General features: G+C 29.2%; 1 protein-coding gene and 1 long non-coding RNA gene across 3 annotated transcripts; one reads left to right on the top strand and one right to left on the bottom strand.

Moving 5' to 3' along the window:
• Positions 1 to 7,839: 7,839 nt before the first annotated feature.
• LOC111030695 (growth hormone-regulated TBC protein 1-A) lies at positions 7,840 to 12,304 on the bottom strand. 2 transcript variants are annotated; one of them, XM_022310343.1, is made up of 7 exons: positions 11,963 to 12,304; positions 11,646 to 11,847; positions 11,331 to 11,564; positions 9,367 to 9,527; positions 9,146 to 9,254; positions 8,324 to 8,509; positions 7,840 to 8,241 (listed from the first exon to the last, which is right to left on the bottom strand). In XM_022310343.1, the coding sequence occupies exons 1-7, from the start codon at positions 11,980 to 11,982 to the stop codon at positions 8,215 to 8,217; spliced, it is 939 nt and encodes a 312-aa protein (XP_022166035.1). In that variant the 5' UTR covers positions 11,983 to 12,304; the 3' UTR covers positions 7,840 to 8,214. The 2 variants fall into 2 exon arrangements, with proteins under 2 accessions (XP_022166035.1, XP_022166034.1); XM_022310342.1 differs by having other exon boundaries at positions 7,840 to 8,254; positions 11,963 to 12,301.
• A 67-nt stretch (positions 12,305 to 12,371) lies between these two features.
• On the top strand, positions 12,372 to 13,369 carry LOC111030696. The gene is made up of 3 exons (XR_002604124.1): positions 12,372 to 12,477; positions 12,589 to 12,735; positions 12,803 to 13,369. It is a non-coding gene; the product is annotated as an uncharacterized LOC111030696 (long non-coding RNA).
• Positions 13,370 to 21,673: the final 8,304 nt, after the last annotated feature.

The following is a 21,673-nucleotide window of genomic DNA, read 5'->3' as shown; positions in this document are numbered from 1 at the left end:
AAAAGAAATAAAATCATTGCATCCGTTTATACTTTATATTTAAAGAAAACATTCAGTTTTGCAGTAAATAAATATAAACATTCGGTGACTCCGTTAGAACTATAATAATTAAAATAAAAAGCAAAATCTTATTTACTATTTTATTTGAATCAATAGTGACCTGCATTTTAACTTAAACCATAACTTATTATCCCAACAATAATTTCTGCTGCGGGAGCGCCGCCGGGAACCTAATTTAAAATAGTTCAAATGGATTAATTGGCCTTGTTGATGATTGTGTCATAAAATTTAACATAAAGAATTCTTGAAAATCTAAAATGTATTTTATTATTTTAAATTCGACATGAAAATTAATTTAAGTTTTTTGGATGAACTATTTAATTGCATGATATTTACGAAAATGTATGACACCTACCAAGTGTGTACCAAATAATTTTGTATTACAATTTAATAAAGATACTGTCGTACTGAATAATTATATTATCAAAGCTGTTTTATTTGAATAATTAAGGATACTTACTTGAATTAACGCTATAGGTAGGCAGAGGCGTAGCCGGGGAGGGGGGGGGCTAAGGAGGCTAAACTGTTTATTTTAGCCTATATCATAATAATACACAAAAAAATATATTTAAAAAAATTAGTCAAATTCTGATGGTTAGTCGTAAAACCTTAAGTCAATAAGATATAAATATCATGTAAAAAATCAATCAATCGATATTTTACTTTGAAACAGAGACTATCAGTTCTCAAGTTTTTTAATTTCGCATTTTATTAGTGAGAGCAATATATGGGAACAGCTTTTAAAATATATTTTCAAAGTGATTTGTAAGCATATAATATATCAAAATATATCATATACCTCCAAGATAATAATATACGGAGATATGGATTACTTAAAAGTAGGTATATATATATTATATTCAAATAATATAATAATATATTATACGTAGGTATACTGATATAATAGGTACAGGTGTGTCTCATTTTTTTAGAAATATTGTTGAACATATTTAAGTATAATGTCCTTACATGAATTCCTCACGTAAAAGTAATTCAGAAAATTACAATAAGATACGAGCCCACCAGGTGGAGTGTAATTAGAAAAGAGAAAAAAACTAATAACATATTACTTCTCGCCGTTAATGAGATGTGAATGACACGTGACGACCACACACATACATGTATAGCATATTGTATACACTGTACAGTGTACATACATTATAAACACAGCATTACAGCAATGATAATATTAATAACCACGATTCGATGAGATAACGCGTCATAATATTATATAAGACAATAATATTTTCTGAATGACGAAAAAACGCATAAACAGACGCGAAACGTCGAGCAAAATGATATTATATTATGAGGTATTGAGGTACCTATACTACACTGCAACTTCTCAAGTTTTGAACTATGCGCTGCAGTTTCTATTGAGTTCAAAGTGCACCAAAACCGATTAGATGGCTAAAAGGTGTAATACGACTTAATTTCAAATTACTTGTAACTTGTGTGAAATTTTAGACCGCAACAGCTCAAACCAACAAGGACACATAGCCAGCTGTCCTGAACCAATGTGGGTGTAGGATATTTTAATCATCCCTCCCCTTCGTGAATCAATGGCGATCGATTTGTAAATCATTATAAATCATTTATAACGCACCTACCGATAGAACATAAAAATCTATATTATACCGATTTAATTTTGCACAAATAAACGGCACAAAAAAAGATTTCTTCAAAGTTCAAAGTACTATTCTCACAAACAAGTTTTTACTGTAAGCTTGTTGAAATTTAGCAAATATAAGTAGGTAGTAAAGGTAGCCTAGATATGCTGTAAAAATAACACATAGTTAATTGTTATCATAAATGATAGTATCTACTCTCCGTAGAATCGTACAATACATTTAACTATTTAATTTATTCTGTGGTGGAATTGTAATATTGACTGCAAAATTATTGTTGAGATAAAGAAAACCTCCAAATAATGAACTTATAATATAATATTTATTTCAATTTCATTTCACAAATATACAAAGAAAATATAACACTAGGAAAGTTTGAAATGATGATGACTCCAATATACAAGACTCAATATGAAATTAGTGTACGTGTAACTGTGTAAGTACATGAACAAAACTTTGTCCGTCTCGAATCACAATCACAAGTCACATTTTTCAGATTTTGTAATGATAAATATCACAAAAAAATTTGGCCACTAACTGGCTCCGAATAAGAAATAATTCCTGATTTTAAGATTCAATAGTGTTTTCGAGACTTTTTTTAGATTCAATGAAAGATAAATGCTCCATTTTAGTAGAATTTTGAGAAGTTCAATTCTACATATATATATTATATATATTAAATTTAAGGTTTAGGTGTTGCAACGTGTGTATAGGTGCATAAATAAAATTCAAAATCGAACATCAATATGAGATTTTAAGAGGACGTGATACCCGCATGTGTTGTCTCCGTCTTACAAGTGCGTATCATTTCAAATTTTATGCTCATCAGAACACGTGTAGCTCCGTTAGTTTAAAAATTAGTGCGTATTGTCTTCTTATAAAATCTAAAGGTAAGATTATTATCTAGTCAACCTCATAGGTTTTTTATTATATTTTAATTTTAACGCGAGTTATGAGTATTTTAAAATTGTAAATTTTTTATACATCTTAAAATACTCATAACTCGCGTTAAAATTAAAATATAATAAAAAACCTATGAAGTTGACTAGATAATAATCTTACCTTTAGATTTTATAAGAGGTCAATTCGCACTAATTTTTAAACTAACGGAGCTACACGTGTTCTGCTGAGCGTAAAATTTGGTATGGTACGCACTTGTAAGACGGAGACAACACATGCGGGTATCACGTCCTCTTAATCGGATTTTTATAAAATATTACTTCCAGAATTCAGATATTTACAATATTCAAATTTCAATAAGTTGCAATATTGGACATCTACAAAATACCAGCTATATAATATACCACACTACCTCAGCTTCGATAGTTAGATCTTCAGTGAACTAACTTACTCACAAATGAAGTACTTATGTCAAATTAAAGTACATACGGCTATACGAGTAACGAATATACATGCATGGTGTATGACCCGAGTAAAAATAATATAGAATACATTTTTAAAATTTGAATTGATATACTTATTAATTATACCGGTTAAATATAAATCAATTGCATCTCAACAAAATTATATAACTAAAATATACCAATTTTATAACAGATACGTCCATATTATAATGCATTATGATCAGGTTACAATTATTAGAGTGAAATTGATCTCTTTAAACGTGTAAAGGAATGATAAATTACATAAAACGGCGCCGCTCAATGTTACACCATCGACAAGCGTTTAAACCTCGGTAGAGAATTAATAATATATTGTCGTATGCAAAATAAATCTACGGCCGTAGTGCCGTACATAAATTAATATTTAATAGTAATTCTATTAATTTATACATATTATAGAATTTAGTAATTTACTAGAACAACCGAGTATATTATTGAGACGATAACAAAAACACTGATAGAGTGAAAAAAAATCATAAGTGTATAATTAATTTTCGTTTATCGCACGATAGTTATATAAATAAATGTAACATTAGTTTTGCGGCTGTTTATCAATGGCCGAACGTGACGTTTCGTAACGTTAATAAAATATTACCTATACGGCTCACGTGAAACGATTCCACCGCAACATCATTGCAAAATAGGTATGTATAGCCGTGTAGGTAGGCACCCTATCAGTCTGTAATGCCGAGGCATAATAATATATGGTTACCTGGTACCTACCTATGTTTAATTAATTATGATATTATTGTTATTGCTATTATGCTCCACGCGGACGTCTCGGTCGATCTTTCTCGTTGTTTACGCGCTTATTAAACTAATATCCGTATTAAGTACGGCTTTAGATGGCATTTGTTTTTTTTTTCTACCAGTTCAAAACGAATCCTTATAAGCTGTTTACGCCTGTTTCGTAGAATAAATGCTAATTTTGGATTTTATGCTTTTTATAATTTTTAATATCTAACGTTTTAGAACTTTAATCTATTTTAGAGTAACTACTAATTGTGTACAAAAAACATACTTATAGTATTATTTATTATTACATTTTAAATCAAATTGAAATCAAACTTCATCAGTTGACGTAGAACGTCATTTTTCAAAATATAAACAAATATTATTTGATTATCGACAAAGATTTTTGTTTGAAAACTTAAAAAAAAGTGAATCTTTTAATGCAACTAATGATAAAGATACCTAAATTAATTAAGAGGACTCTACGGCTACACCCGCATGTGTTGTATCCATCTTTACAAACGTACAACATATCAAAAACTGTTCTGCGCGACATAGAACCACTCAAGCTGTAGTCCTAGCTAAGCAACCAAATTTTCACACTGTAAACAAGAGAACATTTACTGCTCAACATCGTTTTTAGTTTTTCGATATCACAAATACAAGAAAAGTTATTCGAGTTTGAAGTAATTAATTTATAAGCAATAAGAACTTTTCTTGTATTTGTGATATCGAAAAACTAAAAACGATGTTCCACAGTAAATGTTCTGTGGTTTATAGTGTGAAAAATTGGTTGTTTAGCTTCTACTACAGCCTGATTGGTTCTATGCAGCGCAAAAACGGTTTTAACTATATTGTACGTTCCATAAATATAACGTAAAGTAGGTAATATAGTAATAGTTCTTAAAAAAACTAATTGTATAATTCTTTTTTAGAGGATTCTAAGTGCTTTATTGCCTTATTTATATGTATATGGCTATTTTTCTAATTTTTTAGAGCTTCAAAATCTACATGAACTCTACTAATAGGCAGTAGGCATGCACCTATCAAGCTTGTTGGTAGAGCCGAATTTAGCACAAGTGCCGCCCTACAAATGCCTAAGGCTTTTACTAATATGTCGCTCTCTGCCAAAGTCCCTAACAGGCCTGACCGAAAGGAAAAGTAAATTATTAGGTTATTGGTCCAGAATGCGCCTCCCTAGCCTCGGGCATCAAAGGCTAACATTAAATGTTTACGATTGCGTATGTCGGTAGAGGCCGTACGCATTTGTGTTTCACCAGTGATAACTGTTTTTTTTTCAGTACCTACCTACATCCATTAACTATTGCTTGATAATTTATTTTTATTTTATAATATTTTAAATATTTCATCTATATAAAGTAAAACTTGTAAAGCTTCCTAACAATATTTTATTTATGTTATATTCAAAATATTATAAGAAACATAGGTAATATTTTCAATTTTCAATCCTTGGCTAAAAAAATTGAACATTTTCTACATTTTAAGACTTCAAGTATATATTACTACACTATAAGTATATATTTGTAATTAAATATTAATAATGTTGGTAATTACACTAATTAGAGTTTAAAAAAATATTTTTTTTGATTTTTTTTCTGAGGTCGGAGATTTTTATTCCGATTAAGAGAATAATAAAAATCCGTAATAAAAATCCGCGGAAAAAATTCCCAAATCAACCATTTAGTTTTTAAATCTTAAAAATTATAAAAAAAAAAAAATATAGGTAATTATAATAATATAATATGATATAAATTAGTCAGATAAAAAAATATATATAATAATTATAATACAATTATAGTCAGGTTCGTTTTCTTATATTGTTAGACACAGCTTTCAAAAAGTCTCCAATGCTTAATTTATCTTGTATACGACGAAGATCAGGACTGTCAAGCCCAGTAAGTCATATACTCATATCAATATGTAAAAATACTAATATTTAAATTTAAATTAATAAAAAAATAAAAATAAAAGTTACACCTTTGAGGTTTTTTGTATATTATTGAAAAATAAGAGCATATTTTTAGAATTTTTAGAGCATATTTGTATACATATTTTTTCAGTTTTTAACGCATATAATATGTATGCATATTTAATAGTTTTTAAGGGCATTAAATTCATAGCCTTGGTCAATAAGGTATTAACCGGGAAAGATTGTGAATACATTTTTTAAACATTATTGATCAAAAATAATTCTTTTTTTCCAAGTGAAAACAATATCACCAACAATATAGCTTTTACTAGAAATGATATAATGTTAAAAATATTTTGGCTCTTTTTGATAATAATTTTCCATCGATGGCGGAATGAAATGGTTGGAAGTTATACGGCGGTTAAAGCTTTCGGAGAAAAAGTTAACTATCGGTCGTCACTCGTTCATAATATTCAAATAGGTATGACACGCCGCGCGCCGAGAGAGATTAAACGGGCCTGGTCGCCAGCCATTGTTTACCGTCTACAATTGTATTATTGTTATTATAGCTATCAAAAAAATTAAACAAATACATTATTAACACTACACGTCTACAACCGTGTTTCTACATCGATATATTATATTTAAAAAAACAACACAAGTATTGAAGTATAGTCCTCTGTAGACAGTAGGTATTGCAATTGTATACCTACACTATCGCGTTATAACCTAACGGGATATGCGGCTATACTTACGTGTATTGATTAAATGGTATTATGTACATATTATTATAATATTATATAACTATCAACGATAGTCTATCATAATAATATATAAATACATATACAATATTAGGAACATACCTAATAAGTAATAACTATATTTACTGCGGCTGTAGTGTAAAATTCTATAAAACTAACAATCTATAATATTGTATAAACCTACCTATGATGTAACCATTGTGATTGTCTCGGCTCTCGGCTGATGATGTTGTACCTAAGTTACTGTATTTATTAATATTTAGTATTTTACAAAAAAAATTCCTCAGAGTGGCGTTCTTTTAAGTTTCCGAGGTGTCCTGCAATAACCGCGGTCGTTTAGACCTGGAAAAAAGAATTGGAAAAAATCGTAAAAAATCGTTTACGAAAATATATTACAATGTCACAGCTGTTATTCGATATTTGCCTATACCGCTCATCGGAGCTGCAGCAGATTGCTGTGTAATGTGAACGCACATAACCAGTGACCACTTGTGTGGTTACTGATATGTACCACTTTTGACATTTGAGCGTGGTAAAAACTCACCCCAGTTTAACAATCGAGAAATCGACAGACTCAGGAGACTTCAATACGGTATCCTAGACCTAAGGTTATACTCTAAATATAGAGAACGTTTTCTTGTTATTTCTGTTCCAGAATAATTATAATATTTATATATCTATACTAATATCGCATTAATAATTTTAAACAACAATTACGTACCTAACTAGATTACATTTGCAACCTATTGATTTTTTTTCCATTTTACTAACTTATTAAATTAATATTGGTTTCTTGCAGTATATTTTTTATTTAAACCTAGTTCATAATAAGCAGATTAAAGATGTCTGTTACGCTGACCAGTACATAGACATCCAAAAAAAGTAAAAACAAAGAAATATGTTGGCTGTTTACATTTTATTGTGAAAAATAACGATGAAATCATATCAAATTGAATTTATTTTTGTATATAAAATATAACATCTCTATAATATTATGGCAAACACTTAAAATAATAATTACTGATACATTTCGATTACACAATTGTACAGATATGTTTAGTCACACATCGATCCATTAGTGGAAGTATATAAAAATACTCAGATTATTTGATAAAAATAAATGTCATTTTTTAGCTCTTAGAGATACAAGTTATAAAAATTCGAAAATAACACTAATCATAGAGAAAAATATGTTACAATACAAAATCATTTGTTTTAAGTTTGTTTAAATTTTCATTTACTCATTATTACAAGACGGCTTGTATTGCTGAAATAGTTGAAACTTAAATGTAACAAAAGATTGTTTTGGCTATTTAAACATTGTATAAAACACCACAGCCACAGACTGATCATAATGCATACAATAAGAACATTAAAAACCAACAAGAAATGATTTTAAGTAACAGAACATATTTATAACAAACATAGATAGGTACCAATTTATGTAGTGCTGCTTACAGTTTATTATAATACTTATAAAATTATACATTTGAGTTTATAAGTTATTGAAAACTTTGATTTCAAAATGCTAAATATAGGCCACATGTTACAACATAGAAATATAATATGACTAGAACTTGTACAAACATTTCAAAAGCTCTTATAATAATTAATAGCTATACAATTTCAGCCTTTCCTATTTTTAAAGGTAGATTTATCAGCATCACGTTCCGCAGATACTTGTTTGCGCAGATCAATAATCAAAGACATAGGTAATGATCCAATTTCTGTAAACATTTGCTAATAAAAAAAAAAAATTCATTTTTACTTTAACAGTATACATAAATATAACATCAACAAATTACACACTTTAATGAATATATGGCAGTTTAGAGGAAATGGCCGTTGAACAATTGACTTGAAACATTCTGCCAATGATGCAATGTCTTCACATGCCAACAATTCTTTTTTATAATGTTTTACCAACATTAAACCAACTCTGAATAAAATCTTAGATCCTTCATAAAATAAGCAATCCCAAACTCTCAAAGTAGTCTAAAAAAAAAATTAAGCTGTAATAATATGAAATACATATCAGACTTAAATAAACACATAATTATCCTATATTTCTTATAAAAGAAAAATAATTCAGTTTAAAGGGTTTTGTTTAATTTAATTTAATTTTAATAAATGGGCGGATAAATTTTTTTTTTTAATGAAATTATTATCATTACTAGAGCACAGGCAAAACTAAATAAAAGTTAGAAGTATAAAAATAGAAATATTAGCACTTAATATGTTAACTATTTATGTAAATGATTAATATCTATGATTAAATATGAATGAAAAGAATAAATATTTATTCCCCTTTAACTGTAGACTTTCTTTTGAAGAAAAGTACTTAATACCAAAACAGTTAGAATTAATAAATTGAAGCACTGCTTTAATAATATTTAATGACTGATGAGCTGTTTAGAATAGTGGTGACACTGAATAGGTCAAAATTTAAAGCAGAAAAGAATGGCTGTAAAGTGGAAGTAAAGCTGATTTAATGATTTTAATTACACAAAAAGAGGTGGCCAATCATCAATATTTAATATTTATTAAAAACGAGTAAAATGGAAAGTCTTGTTCAAAATCATACTTCGGAATAGTATAGTAAAATATATTATACAATATTCAATTTAGTACCTCAATTGGTAAAACCTCGGAAAAAAGGCAAATAAACCATTTAGTAGCAACTAGTGCCCACGGCATTTCTAAATCAGTCATATGCTTAGACACTTCAGGAAATTTTTTTCTAAAAAAAAAATTCAAATTAGGTTCACAGTATAATTTAAATGAACAAATACATTATTTTGTTTTGTTTAACACACAATTTATAATAAAAAATAATAAATATTATTATTTACTTTACTAGGCGTGAAAAAACTTCAATATCAACAATGACACCATCCATTGTCTTAGAATAATAGTCTGGTAGTATATTCTCCACCAATACTCTCAGTAACCAAAAACAAGATTCTTCGTTTTTAGTAATTAATAGCAATAAACCAGCTATGTAATTTAAACCCTGCAAAAAATAATTTTTATTTGATTTGACAGTAATTTAGTTTATTAAACTTAAAATGTTGTGAAGTAATGAGTCATAATTATAAACATATAATTGCCTACACAAATATTTGATTTAAAGTAGTACACAATTTTTTTTTTATCACTGTATGAAATTTATATCTTAAAGTAAATTAAGGGCTAAGTATACAAATGAGTGTTCCAACTAAAATAATGACAGTTAATCATTCCTTATTTAATACTGTAGTCTTTAATATGTTTAATTATATTATATTATCTTTTACTATCAACTGTCATAATATAAATGTATATTATTATTTTTTTAACATATAATATTATGCATCCTGGGTATAAGCCAGGTTTTTCTTTAATAAATTAATAAAAAAATATCAAAACACATTTTTTTAATTACAGAATACTGAATATTATATAAAATAAAATATTGGTACTTTTCACTTATTGTACTCCAGCGGCAATCACGGTTTTCGTTATCATACTCCCATTGATATTAAATTTATGGATAATAGCATTATATATAAATCTGTAAAGACAACACAACAATACTAATATACCATTGTTAACTGTAACATTGTTATACATTTAATTCCTCTCTTATTTAAATGTTACGTTTATTTATCGCTTAAATGCTTCTGTTGAAGTGAAATACATTGGTTTTTATCTTTGTTATACTGGCCTAAAACCGCTGAAGGTGTATGTTTAGAGATGACAAAATTGCCTATCCATATGTTAAATATCAATACATACTTAGCACTGTTACACCTATGTAAAGTGAATATCCTGATTCTGCCAGCTTATTATTTTCCATGATTCTTTAAAGAATAAAATTCATTTAAACATATTATGAGAATCCATCAGAAATATACATACTCAAAATGTTGAGCGCCTATGGTGCTTCACCAAGAAACAAAATAAAATACAATCTGGTGCTCATTAGTCTATGTTAGATTCTTACATAATAGGTTGGTACATGCATTTCTTTGGCAACAAAAACATTCAAGTAATAACTTGATTTACGTAAATTATAAAATTCATTATGAACTCCAAGTCTCTTCATAAATATTTTTACTTCGTATTCATATTTTACTAAAAAATACATACATGGTATAAACTATTTTATATTTTAAATCAATACATTATAAAATAAAGAAGTCATACTTATAACACAAGATAGTTTGATTATTTAAAATACCATTCAGTATGATGACAGAACTAGTATTTCCTGGTTGCCACCATCGGCCAATGTAGTACGATAACCAAAAAGTACCAACAATCTTGCATTATAAAAATTTTGAGACACAATTTAAAGTCAACTGGTCTTGAATAGAGATTATTATACTCTTAATAGTTACCTTTGGACTCAAAACTCCTTCTTTTGGTATTGGATATTTATTGTTAATGATTAATGAGCTATTTAACTATACTTACTTATTAGAATTAATAAAGATATTTTTTGCTTGAATTTACTTTAATTCTATAGGTAGTTTTACTTTTTATATGTTAATAAATATATTGAATAAAATTTACTTGTTTGCATTTTTTGATTTGTTTTGTAGTTTAATGAAGTTAAATTAAATTAAAATGTTAATAAAGTAAACTGTCAATTGTCTTAGATTACCTAATTAGAAATGCTTACTGTTCTTTATGTTTTAAAATTTAAAGATACACTTAATCATTATTCCTGACAAGTAGATATATAGTAAAATAAAATAATTTCAAAAAACATTATAGGTAGGCAAGTGAAGAAATTTAGGAGCACTAAATTACATAAAAAGTTAAAATATACCTGACAGTATCCTACATCTGGATTACATGCTGCAAATGCACATAGTATCCTAAATAATGTTTTTTGATTTTCAGAATTTGGCTGAAAAAAAATGTTGTCTGGATATGTTCGTGGAACATCAACTGTGATTATATTCTTGATATCTTCATTAATAGATTTGTTTAGCATTTCTTTATACAAATTTGGCCCATACTTGTCCTTTAACTCCTGCACTGCACTGACAGATATCCACGTCTAAAAAACATGCGAGTAAGTTGCATACTGTAAGACCATACAAACAGTTTAAAGTATTATATCTATTGATGTACAACTAACCGGTCCCCTAAGAATCAATGGTACTCCTGAGCGTACAAACTTTTTTAGTTTAGCGTTTCTCTTCAGCTGTGAATTGTAAATCAAAAGGCTAACCCACTTCATTGAACGTCTAGTAAGTATATTCAAGTAAGCGGACATGAACTTTTCATACTCCACATAATCGAAATCGTCAGGACGCACGAAACCGTACTCGTCGGTTTTGCTGTGGACGAGAAAAAATAAGTTACACAATCACGAAAACAACGACAGCAAAAATAATTATAACAACAGAGTGAAGACGAAACATCATAATGTGATCATTCGTGGGGAAAACTCACCTGAAAGTCGAAACTGACATCTCTAAAGCGTTCGATGTCACTCATGAAAAAAAAAACTCGTTTAAAGTTAGATGTAACCACCGAATAGCCGTAAAGAGTAAAGACGTACAACCAGTGAAGTAATAATAATTATTACAAGGGTACTAGTATCAATGGCCGTCAACAGGTCTGTCCTCGCAATAATCGTTTGTTGTGCCCAGCTAAGTAGTGTACTACTGTACTATACTGTATAATGTCGTGAACTCGTGATAGGTATTATATTTAAATTTAATATACCTAGATCATAATAATAATAGTACAATAATCGTGTAGTGTTGCTATCACGTCCGTCCGGTTCTACAGTTGTCGGTTATCGCGGGGCATAATATAAATACACTAAAATGTTATTCAGTTATTCTATATTGTGTTATTATTATCTGTGTCGCGTGGTCAGTGTTGCCAGATTTTGAAACTGTAACGTTCGTACAGTCTTATCAAAAAAGTTCATTTTTCTCGTTCAAACATACTATAATATAGTAAGTTCTTATTGCTTTTAAATTAATTTTTCAAACTTGAATAACTGCTTGCATTTGTGATATCGAAAAAATAAAAACGATTTGATACAGTAAATGTTCTCTTGTTTACAGTGTGAAAATTTGGTTGACAGCTTCAGTGGTTTTATTTCGCACAAAAAAGTTTTTGATAATATTATGTTGTACGTTTGTGAGACGGAGACCGGGAGACAGCACATGCGGGTGTAGCATCCTCTTAAACCCATGATTATAGACCTATAGGTAAACCAGGAATTAAAATATATTTGAATAAACATTAAAATATGTTTTAAACCGTGCTATTAACTAGTGCACAGCGCTTAGAGAAAGAAACCATTGGTGGAGGCAAATACTGGGAGTTGGGACTGGGAAGAAACTGGTAAGGCTCAGGCTGGTTACCTACTCCGAATGTTAAAAACGCATTTAACACAGCTTCATAGCCGAAAATCATTGAGTCCTCGGTGAGGAAAAGCTTACCAGAATATCTGAAGTAAAGATATTAAAATTATACTTACACAACCGAAAACTAAGGCTGGAGAAGAAGACATCAAATACGACAAGTGTCACATCATGCGGAGTATCGCAGGGATCGGCCCTAGGACTGGACTCGTGGAACTTTTTGTACGATAGCCTATTGAGGATGAAATTGCCATTATGTGTTCCAGTGGCGAGCACATGTGGTGGGGGTTTGGGTGTTCAACCCTGCCACCATGGTATTTTTTTCACTCTATGTACGTAATTACTTAAAAATATGACCCACCCCACATTTTTTTTAAAAATTATAGTCGGTTAAATCATAACATCTAATCGACGTACAATTTGTCGAATTAAAATTAATTTCAATTTCAGAACAATTAATAGGCATTTTTCGAATAATTTGAAATTCTTTAATTTATTTTTATAATAAATATTCTGATTGTAAAAACTAAAAAATAGTCATAGTATTTATTGAGACTTTTATATCTGCAACCCACATGATTGCACAACTGCGCGAACTGTAAAACTACGAATCACGATGTGTCGATATTATAAAAATACAAAGAGGAATGTTAACATGTTATTTATATAATAAGTAATAAGTAATAACCCCTTTGTAAAATCTTGAATTGTTTTGAATGTACAAAACAACTACATATTATTAGTTTTCACCGAATGCTTATACTTACATTTTCTATGCACCTTACAATTTAAAAAATATTTTGAATGTTTTTATGCTATTTATAGACATAAGCAAATTTCGAATTTCATTAGTTTTTTTTAATTCTCGACGATGCAAATTCGCTCGGTCAGAAAACTTGAAATTTGAATAGAAGGTTCCTCATACATTGTTGTCAGGGGAAATTAAAAAAAGTTGACCTTAAACCCACAATATATTTTTGTTGAGAGTCTAAAATACCGAAAAGTAATAATACATTTACCGTCTAAATCATATAAAATTTAATAATTATATATTCAAATTTTTTAAGTTCATTAATTAATATTTCATTAAATTGTATTAATTAAATCGACGTTTTTAACAAAATAAAAAATCAAGTATATTTGTATAATTAAACTCATATTTTCAAACATAAATAAATAAAACCCTTCAATTTTCCCGAAAATCCACCTATTCTTATATGTATACAGTATACTACTATGCAATTAATACATAATATATATGCATATATTCATATAAGGATTTGTATATTAATATATAATATAATATATATATATGTACTAAATGAATAGATAAGTATTACTTTACAAAGATGTATGTATATAATACATAAGCTATATAGATGACGGGCGTGAAATTGGCCCCCCACATTGCCTTTTTGACTTCAAACCTTCACCAATATTTTGGAACTTATTTGGAACTAATTGATACCTCAATTTTTTTGAAGTAATATTTTTTTTTAGTAGGAGAGGGCAGCTCCCCACATTGTCGTATCAACCTCGAACCTTCACCAATATTTTGTATCTCATTTGCAACAATTTGCAACTTCACCCATTCACAGAAAAATCCGATATTCCCATGGTAGTACAAGGTGGGCGTGGTTACTTCCTTATTTTATAAAATCATAACACAAAAAGTATTGGCAATGATATTCCTATGGTAGAAATAGGTCTCCAACTTCAAATTTTGAGCCCTTGTGCTAAATGTTTTTACGGCCTCAATAAAATATTTTATAACACTGCATTTATTAGTATTACTAATAAATTATTACTTTTTCCTAAGTATTCCAGGTTACCAAATATAAAAAATTACAAATTCACTTCAACTGGCCCGTAAAGTAGCCTGGCCCCTGTACTTCAGGTCCAACAGTCCCCTTGTGGTTGCTCTTGATATTCACTACCATTGTCAGATTGAACTCAACAAGTAGCAAAAATCACTAAATATTTAATAAATCAATAGTGAGCTAATAGTCCATTAAATATTATTGAATCATTTTAATATTAACACATTTTTCATGCAACCCAGCACATGAAATTCAAAATATAGCTAGTATTATCATGGGCAATATTAAAAGGTCTTAAAGACGATTATTGATAACCTGGGCATTGGGCAACTATAGATATTACGTAACGTTTTCTTATAAATTACAATATTATGAGAAACAAATATACGTATAGCCACTATAACCTATTAAAGTACCAATTTTTTACATATACCTATGTAAAGGCTTACTTATATACTTACTCAGTTTTTTATTTTTTTAAATATATACAAGTTAGGTACAGTTATAATTATAGTTTATAGCCTATAAATATAATCTATTAACCTTGATACCATATAATTAGTATATCTAAATACGGATGTACCCATCATATCTTAATTGGAATAAATCTTGGTACCTCTTTTCGGTATTATTGTCAGTTTAGTCTTCGGTGTACATAACATTATAATATTATATTACCTATATTGGTTTTCTTATATTTCATATTTTTGTTTTATTATTGAAATATTTAATCTGGATGAAACAAGAGATTGGCATTTTTTCTGTTATATATACGCTTTACTATTTTACTATTTTACATTTAAATATTAAATGTATTATTATATTATCTATGCTCATACGATATCATTATACAAAACATACTTCCATTTTTATTATTATATTGTTATACTCCACGTATCATATAATATTATGGTTATGTGTTATAATTTGTACTAAAATAATGGTCTCTGATCACCTAATCGCTTACGTCCGTATTTATGATCACATAAATAAGGATGGCGACAAATTTATTACGGTTTTTATGATCATTATTACTACTCACGCAGCAGTTTATGACAGATGTGATGGGTTTTACAACTTTGACGGGCTATACGAAAACCAGCAACGCGCCAACCTCTATAATTATTGATGTATATTGTATAATATTATAATAAATTTATTTTATTTTGTTCTCTAGTTTTCTAGGTACTTATAATGCGCGACACGCGATCATGCAATTGCTAGAACTCGACGATCAAACCCGTGTCTTAGGTCGTCCGCTTTTTAAGTATTCATTTTGAATACAGAATTTTAATTAAAAATGCATGCGTTCAATGTATATCTTTTTAAAACGTCTAAAGATAAAACTATGAAAGCATAGGATTTCGGGTGAGATGTATCCATATCTACGTAAGACATAGACATAAATATAAAACTATAAAACGATTTATCTAAACAGGAAATGACTCGTATGTGCATTTGTATTTTAGTTCTTACTTCTTATTGTGCGCTATGTGTATATGCATTTTCAGCCCACACTTCCTGTCTAGAATTTTTTTTAAAACTATTTATGCATCAGATACACAAAAATATCTCAAAAACATTAAATAACCTCTAACCAAAATCAGTCTGCATAAGCTCCATTAAATCGCGATTTAAACTGTTATAAAGTACAGTATAACAATTTAACTTAGTAGTTATCTACCTAGTGCATCGATAGCACTAAAATTATTTTGTCACCCGTATCATCATGAAAGATTCAATAATGCATTACCCAGGGATTATTAATTCACCGGCACGTAACTATATTATTGGGTAAATATTGGGTTTCTTCGTGATTCCATAATACTATAAATAAGTACATTGCTGAAAATGTCTTTTACTTGTGTGGTCTCGCAAGCATTTGATAGGGTCTGGCACCATGGGCTCCTTTTCAAATTGAAAAAATTTTTACATCCTGTATACTTCCTGATAATTAAATCATATCTTTCTGACAGATATTTCAGTACTCGTTTAGGTGAAACCCTCTCCAGTATAGCTAAAATATCGGCAGGCGTTCCACAAGGTGGAATCCTTTCGCCTGTGCTCTACAACATCTACGCCTCTGATCAACCAACCTCCCCGAATACGCTAGTCGCCGACTATGCTGACGATAAAGCAATAATCTCAATAAATAATGACCCGGTTATTGCCTCCCACCAGCTTCAAAATCACCTCTCCCTCATGGAAGAATGGTACACCAACTGGCGGTTGAAAATAAACCAGTCCAAATCCATGCATTGTACTTTTACCCTTAGACCTTCTCTCTGCCCAGCTGTCTCCATTCATGGCATCCCTATTTCAAGCTCTCAAACAGTTAAATATCTTGGACTAACTTTAGATCGTAGATTAACCTGGGCCCACCATATTAAGTCTAATCGGACAAACTTAAACTCTCGTTTACGCCTTCTTAAAACATTTATTAACAATAACAAATTCACTAATATCAACTCAAAACTGCTCATATACAAATCTTTAATCAAACCAGTCTGGACTTATGGCATACAGTTATGGGGTAATGCAAAAAAATCAAACTTAAACAAAATACAAACTTTTCAAAACATAGCACTTAGGAAACTTCTAAACGCTCCTCCTTACGTCTCAAATCACACTATACACTCTGATCTAAAAATAAAACTGGTACATGAAGAAGCTATAGCTCATTACCAACGCTTCCACAATCGTCTTTCCTCAAATAGCAACCCGCTAATACGTAATCTTGCAGTCCATTCCATTCCTGGAAACCCACCCAGACGTTTAAAACGTAAATGGTGTCGTGACCTACTTTTTCACCCCCCTCCCCTCAACTAATTCAAAGACTGAGCATCAGTTGTTTAACTAATTATTCAAAAATATAAAAAAAAAAAAAATCAATCAATCGAGTGTCATTAGTGGATGACTTCTCACGTCAAGCGTATCATGTTGTAAATTACTCTAACCATATAAACTTATTGTGCCCCTAAGGTATAGATTGTTTATCTCAAATAAATAAAAAAAAAAAAAAAACTTGTGTGGTCTATGAGGTGTATTTCAGTATTTGTATATATTTTTTGCACCTATAGAAACTATAGTATTTTATTTTCCAATATTGACATGGTTCAGTGATGACGATATATATATAATGCAATAGAGCATCGGTCTTTTTGGTGAACAGATGTACTATGAAGTTATAAATAAACACACTTAAATGGAAATAAGTCTTATAAGTTATAATCGAGTGAAATGTTAACAATTTGACCGAAAGTCGCCTTGGCCGCCGACCACACAGCACGACGTGTGTGAAGTTGCTTCCTCAACTTTGTTCACTTTACATCAGGCCAGTTTCAAAATTTAGCAACCTTTTAGTAACTAATTGTAACCGACATCAAACAATTTGTAACCAAACAGTTTCCGAGAAAACTCCATTTCCCTTTGGGAGAGGGAGGATTATACTTGAGAAAATGTAAGTTCTGGTAAATACATCAGACAGAAATTCGTATTATTATTATTATTTACGTACATTTTTGTATATGATTTGGATTTATATTTGTCATGTTTATAATATTAGCAGTAACCATGGTAAATACAGTATAATGCCCAATGTACTAAATATGTACTTTAACTTTTACTATAATATACTTTAATAATCATTAAAATTGTTTTTGAATAGCCCAACATTTTTGAATCGTTTTCACATTTTCAATGCATAATAATTTATTTATATATGTGATAAAAACTTATACAAATAAAGATAAGATCTTAATTTTGTTTCAAACTATGGAAATTAAATTCTTGAGTTGTCTACTTTTTGCAGTGTATAAAATATTTTTGTAAGTATAACCCCTCCCGGCCTCCCCCCAAATGTAAATTGAGTTTTCTCGGATACCGTTTGGTTACAAATTGTTTGATGTCGATTACAATTAGTTACTTATAGGTTACTTAATTTTGAAATTGATTTGATGTAAATTGGACAAAGTCCCCCAGCCAATTTCACAAACGTCACAGCACGCCTGACAAGTTCGGTATACGATTACCAGCTGTATGCCTGTATAAACAATACACATATATATATATTATACACATGTTAGTACCCATATATAGTAATGGAGTTACCTAGTTGTCGAGTTATTATAATTACTCCACGAATATACGAATTCGGAATTTATAACGTTACATATAGGCATATAGCATTGGCATACCATATACGGGCAATGGGAAGGTACTGACAGCATAACCGGATCTGAAAATATCGTCGTCAAAGGAGACTTGGAGTGATAAATAATATATTTCAAAAAGGCTTAAGGGGATAGGTTCAACATAAATATCAACGGGTGTCTTTCTACGAGTATAGCGTCGAATCGAACCATTTGCACAATCATTTATTATTAGACTTTTATATTAGACATAAAGCTATTAGTTTTTATGCAACGAAGTCAGTACATTACATAGATTAAACCTTCTCGCCGAAAGAACATCATTTTTTTGTCTCAACAAAAACAGTACAATTCAAATTAAAACCACGCAATAGATTTTGTTTCAATGATCCAGCTATAAACTATTTCAGTATTATGTATGGTATGACTTATAAATCAGTTAGATTTTGAAACTCTCTGAAATAACATATAATATTATTGACCACACATATGATTTCTGCGTACTAATATTTTTCTCTTCCTATATTTAGTTTTAAAAATTTTAATCTAAAGTTGTTCCAAAATACAAAATATTTCGGTTTATAGAAAAAACTACAATGATTTAATATGTTGAACTTAGATACTGAATCAGGACAATAACTGAAGAATATATTCGAAATTCATGACGTTATTCAACATTGATAAATAGTTAATCATTATCGAATGCAATGGTTCTAATCCGATGGTCAAATATTTTTTCCTATTTTAATCTTCTTTTGTACCCCAAAAATTAATTGAAAAAACACTTATTCAAGGTCTTCTAAGTTTTTCTAAAATTTAAGTTGTCGGTGATCTAAAAAATATTTCTTAAGTGGTGGTCCGTGGCAATAAATAAGTTGGGAAACCTTGACATACATTGCCGTGTTTTAATTTTTTAGTTACTTTTATTTAGAAAATTGTAATTTATATTTTACAGTAATTTTTTATTAAGCTTTAAATTACAATTGTATTTTTGGTTTGGCTATGAGTTTTGACTCTTCTGTCATTAATATTAAACTAAATTTAATTTAATAAGTATTATGTTCAAAATAATAAAATTATTCAAAATGCAAAAACAAAACATTGCATTTTAAAACTTAGGTAATTTTATATAGCTAAATGACAACTCTAAGGTCATGTTAAATCTTTTTGTAAATTTATTTTAATTCTGAACAAACGATGATATTATCTAAATATAAAGAACCGACAAAGTGATGTTTCATATTTTTAATTCGTACAAAGTGTGTGTACAGAGAGTCAATGAATGTGCTACTATTTTATAGAAGGACATTACAATATTGGTGTGTAGAAAGTAAAATATTATTTTTAGACCTTTCAGCGAGCTATGGTTGTGTCGTTTACCTATCTACCATCATTATACAGTTAATTGATGTTTGTGACTCTTATAATATGGGATGGGAGTCAAAATTAATTGTTCTTATATTATGATGTAATTGTTCAGTGTAATCGTATAATCATGTTTGGTACCTATAATGGCTAGTGATAAATAAATAAAATAATTACTATTGGTGCAAGTTACAAATTGAAGCTATCATATCATTAATTATTAATTAATGATTACAATTTTAAAATACATCAATGTACCATCTAGTAAAAATAGGCCCATCAAATACGACCTTGATAAATTATGCCAAATCAAAAATAAAAAATAAAAATTGATTTAACTAATTACAAATATTACAATATTATTCCATCTTGGCGTGCAAATAATACATTTATATCAATTAATATTCCAACGGTGTTATGTATTTGACAATTACTTAATAGTGTTATGACGTCTACTATATTTTGTTGAATGACAGATGTAGTGAAACACAATAATATTATAGAATACTAGCAGACCTGTTATATTTAATAATATATTCCTATACAACAGTATTGCAAAATAACTAAACCATATCTTAATAAATTTATTTAATTTAAGGATTTGTCAAAATCTGATATACCTACTATAATCAGTCATATTAATTTATTAATATTTAGTGCATATCGTAAAAACACTATCACGGTGACACGGCGACCTGGGTAGGCAAATTATATCCATACCTGGTTGTCTGGTTTCAGTTGTAACAGTTAGTAGAATATTAGTACCGCTAATACTTAGTATGGTTCGTGCTATTTTGTCATGGCTTTAGTAGTATTGCGAACATAGATCTTATGCTAAGTATACTTTATACTTAGTATAAGGTCTACGATTGTGAAGCACTCTAGTAATTATTTATTTTTATTTTTTAATTGATAACAAAGTTGTTGTCTATTTATGTCACAGACTAAGATACACCCTAGCATGACTAAATATATTTAGTTATTTAGCCATGTACCCTAGCATATCCTAGTCCGTGATTCTATGGATAAAAATAATAAATAGAAAAAATCATGGAACAATAAGCAGGATAGGAAACAATACTAACCTTACTACAATTTACACAATAAAAATTCTGGAATAAAACTTAAAAGTCCAGAAAAAAAGATTGCTGAATCATAATATAAGACTATATTATTAATTATTTATCATTTGACGTAGTTTGTTGAGAACTAAAATATTAATTTGTTTAATTATACTGTATGGATTATACACATAACACTGACACATTGTTTTATTTTTATGAGCCCCTACAGTACCAATGCGTTATTGATATTGTGGTAAAAAAGAGTATTATTAATTTCTTTTTATTTATTTATGTGAAGTGCGTTAATATGTATTTTAAAGTTTTGATTTATCGAGTATTGTAGGTTTAGGTCAGGGGACGTGGGGGGGGGGGGATTTGCCCT

The sequence above is a fragment of the Myzus persicae genome, unplaced genomic scaffold (assembly GCF_001856785.1).
Source record: "Myzus persicae strain clone G006 unplaced genomic scaffold, MPER_G0061.0, whole genome shotgun sequence".
Lineage (NCBI taxonomy): Eukaryota > Metazoa > Arthropoda > Insecta > Hemiptera > Aphididae > Myzus > Myzus persicae.
The sequence above is the reverse complement of the archived record's forward strand: the minus strand, read 5'-3'. Positions and strand labels throughout refer to the sequence as shown.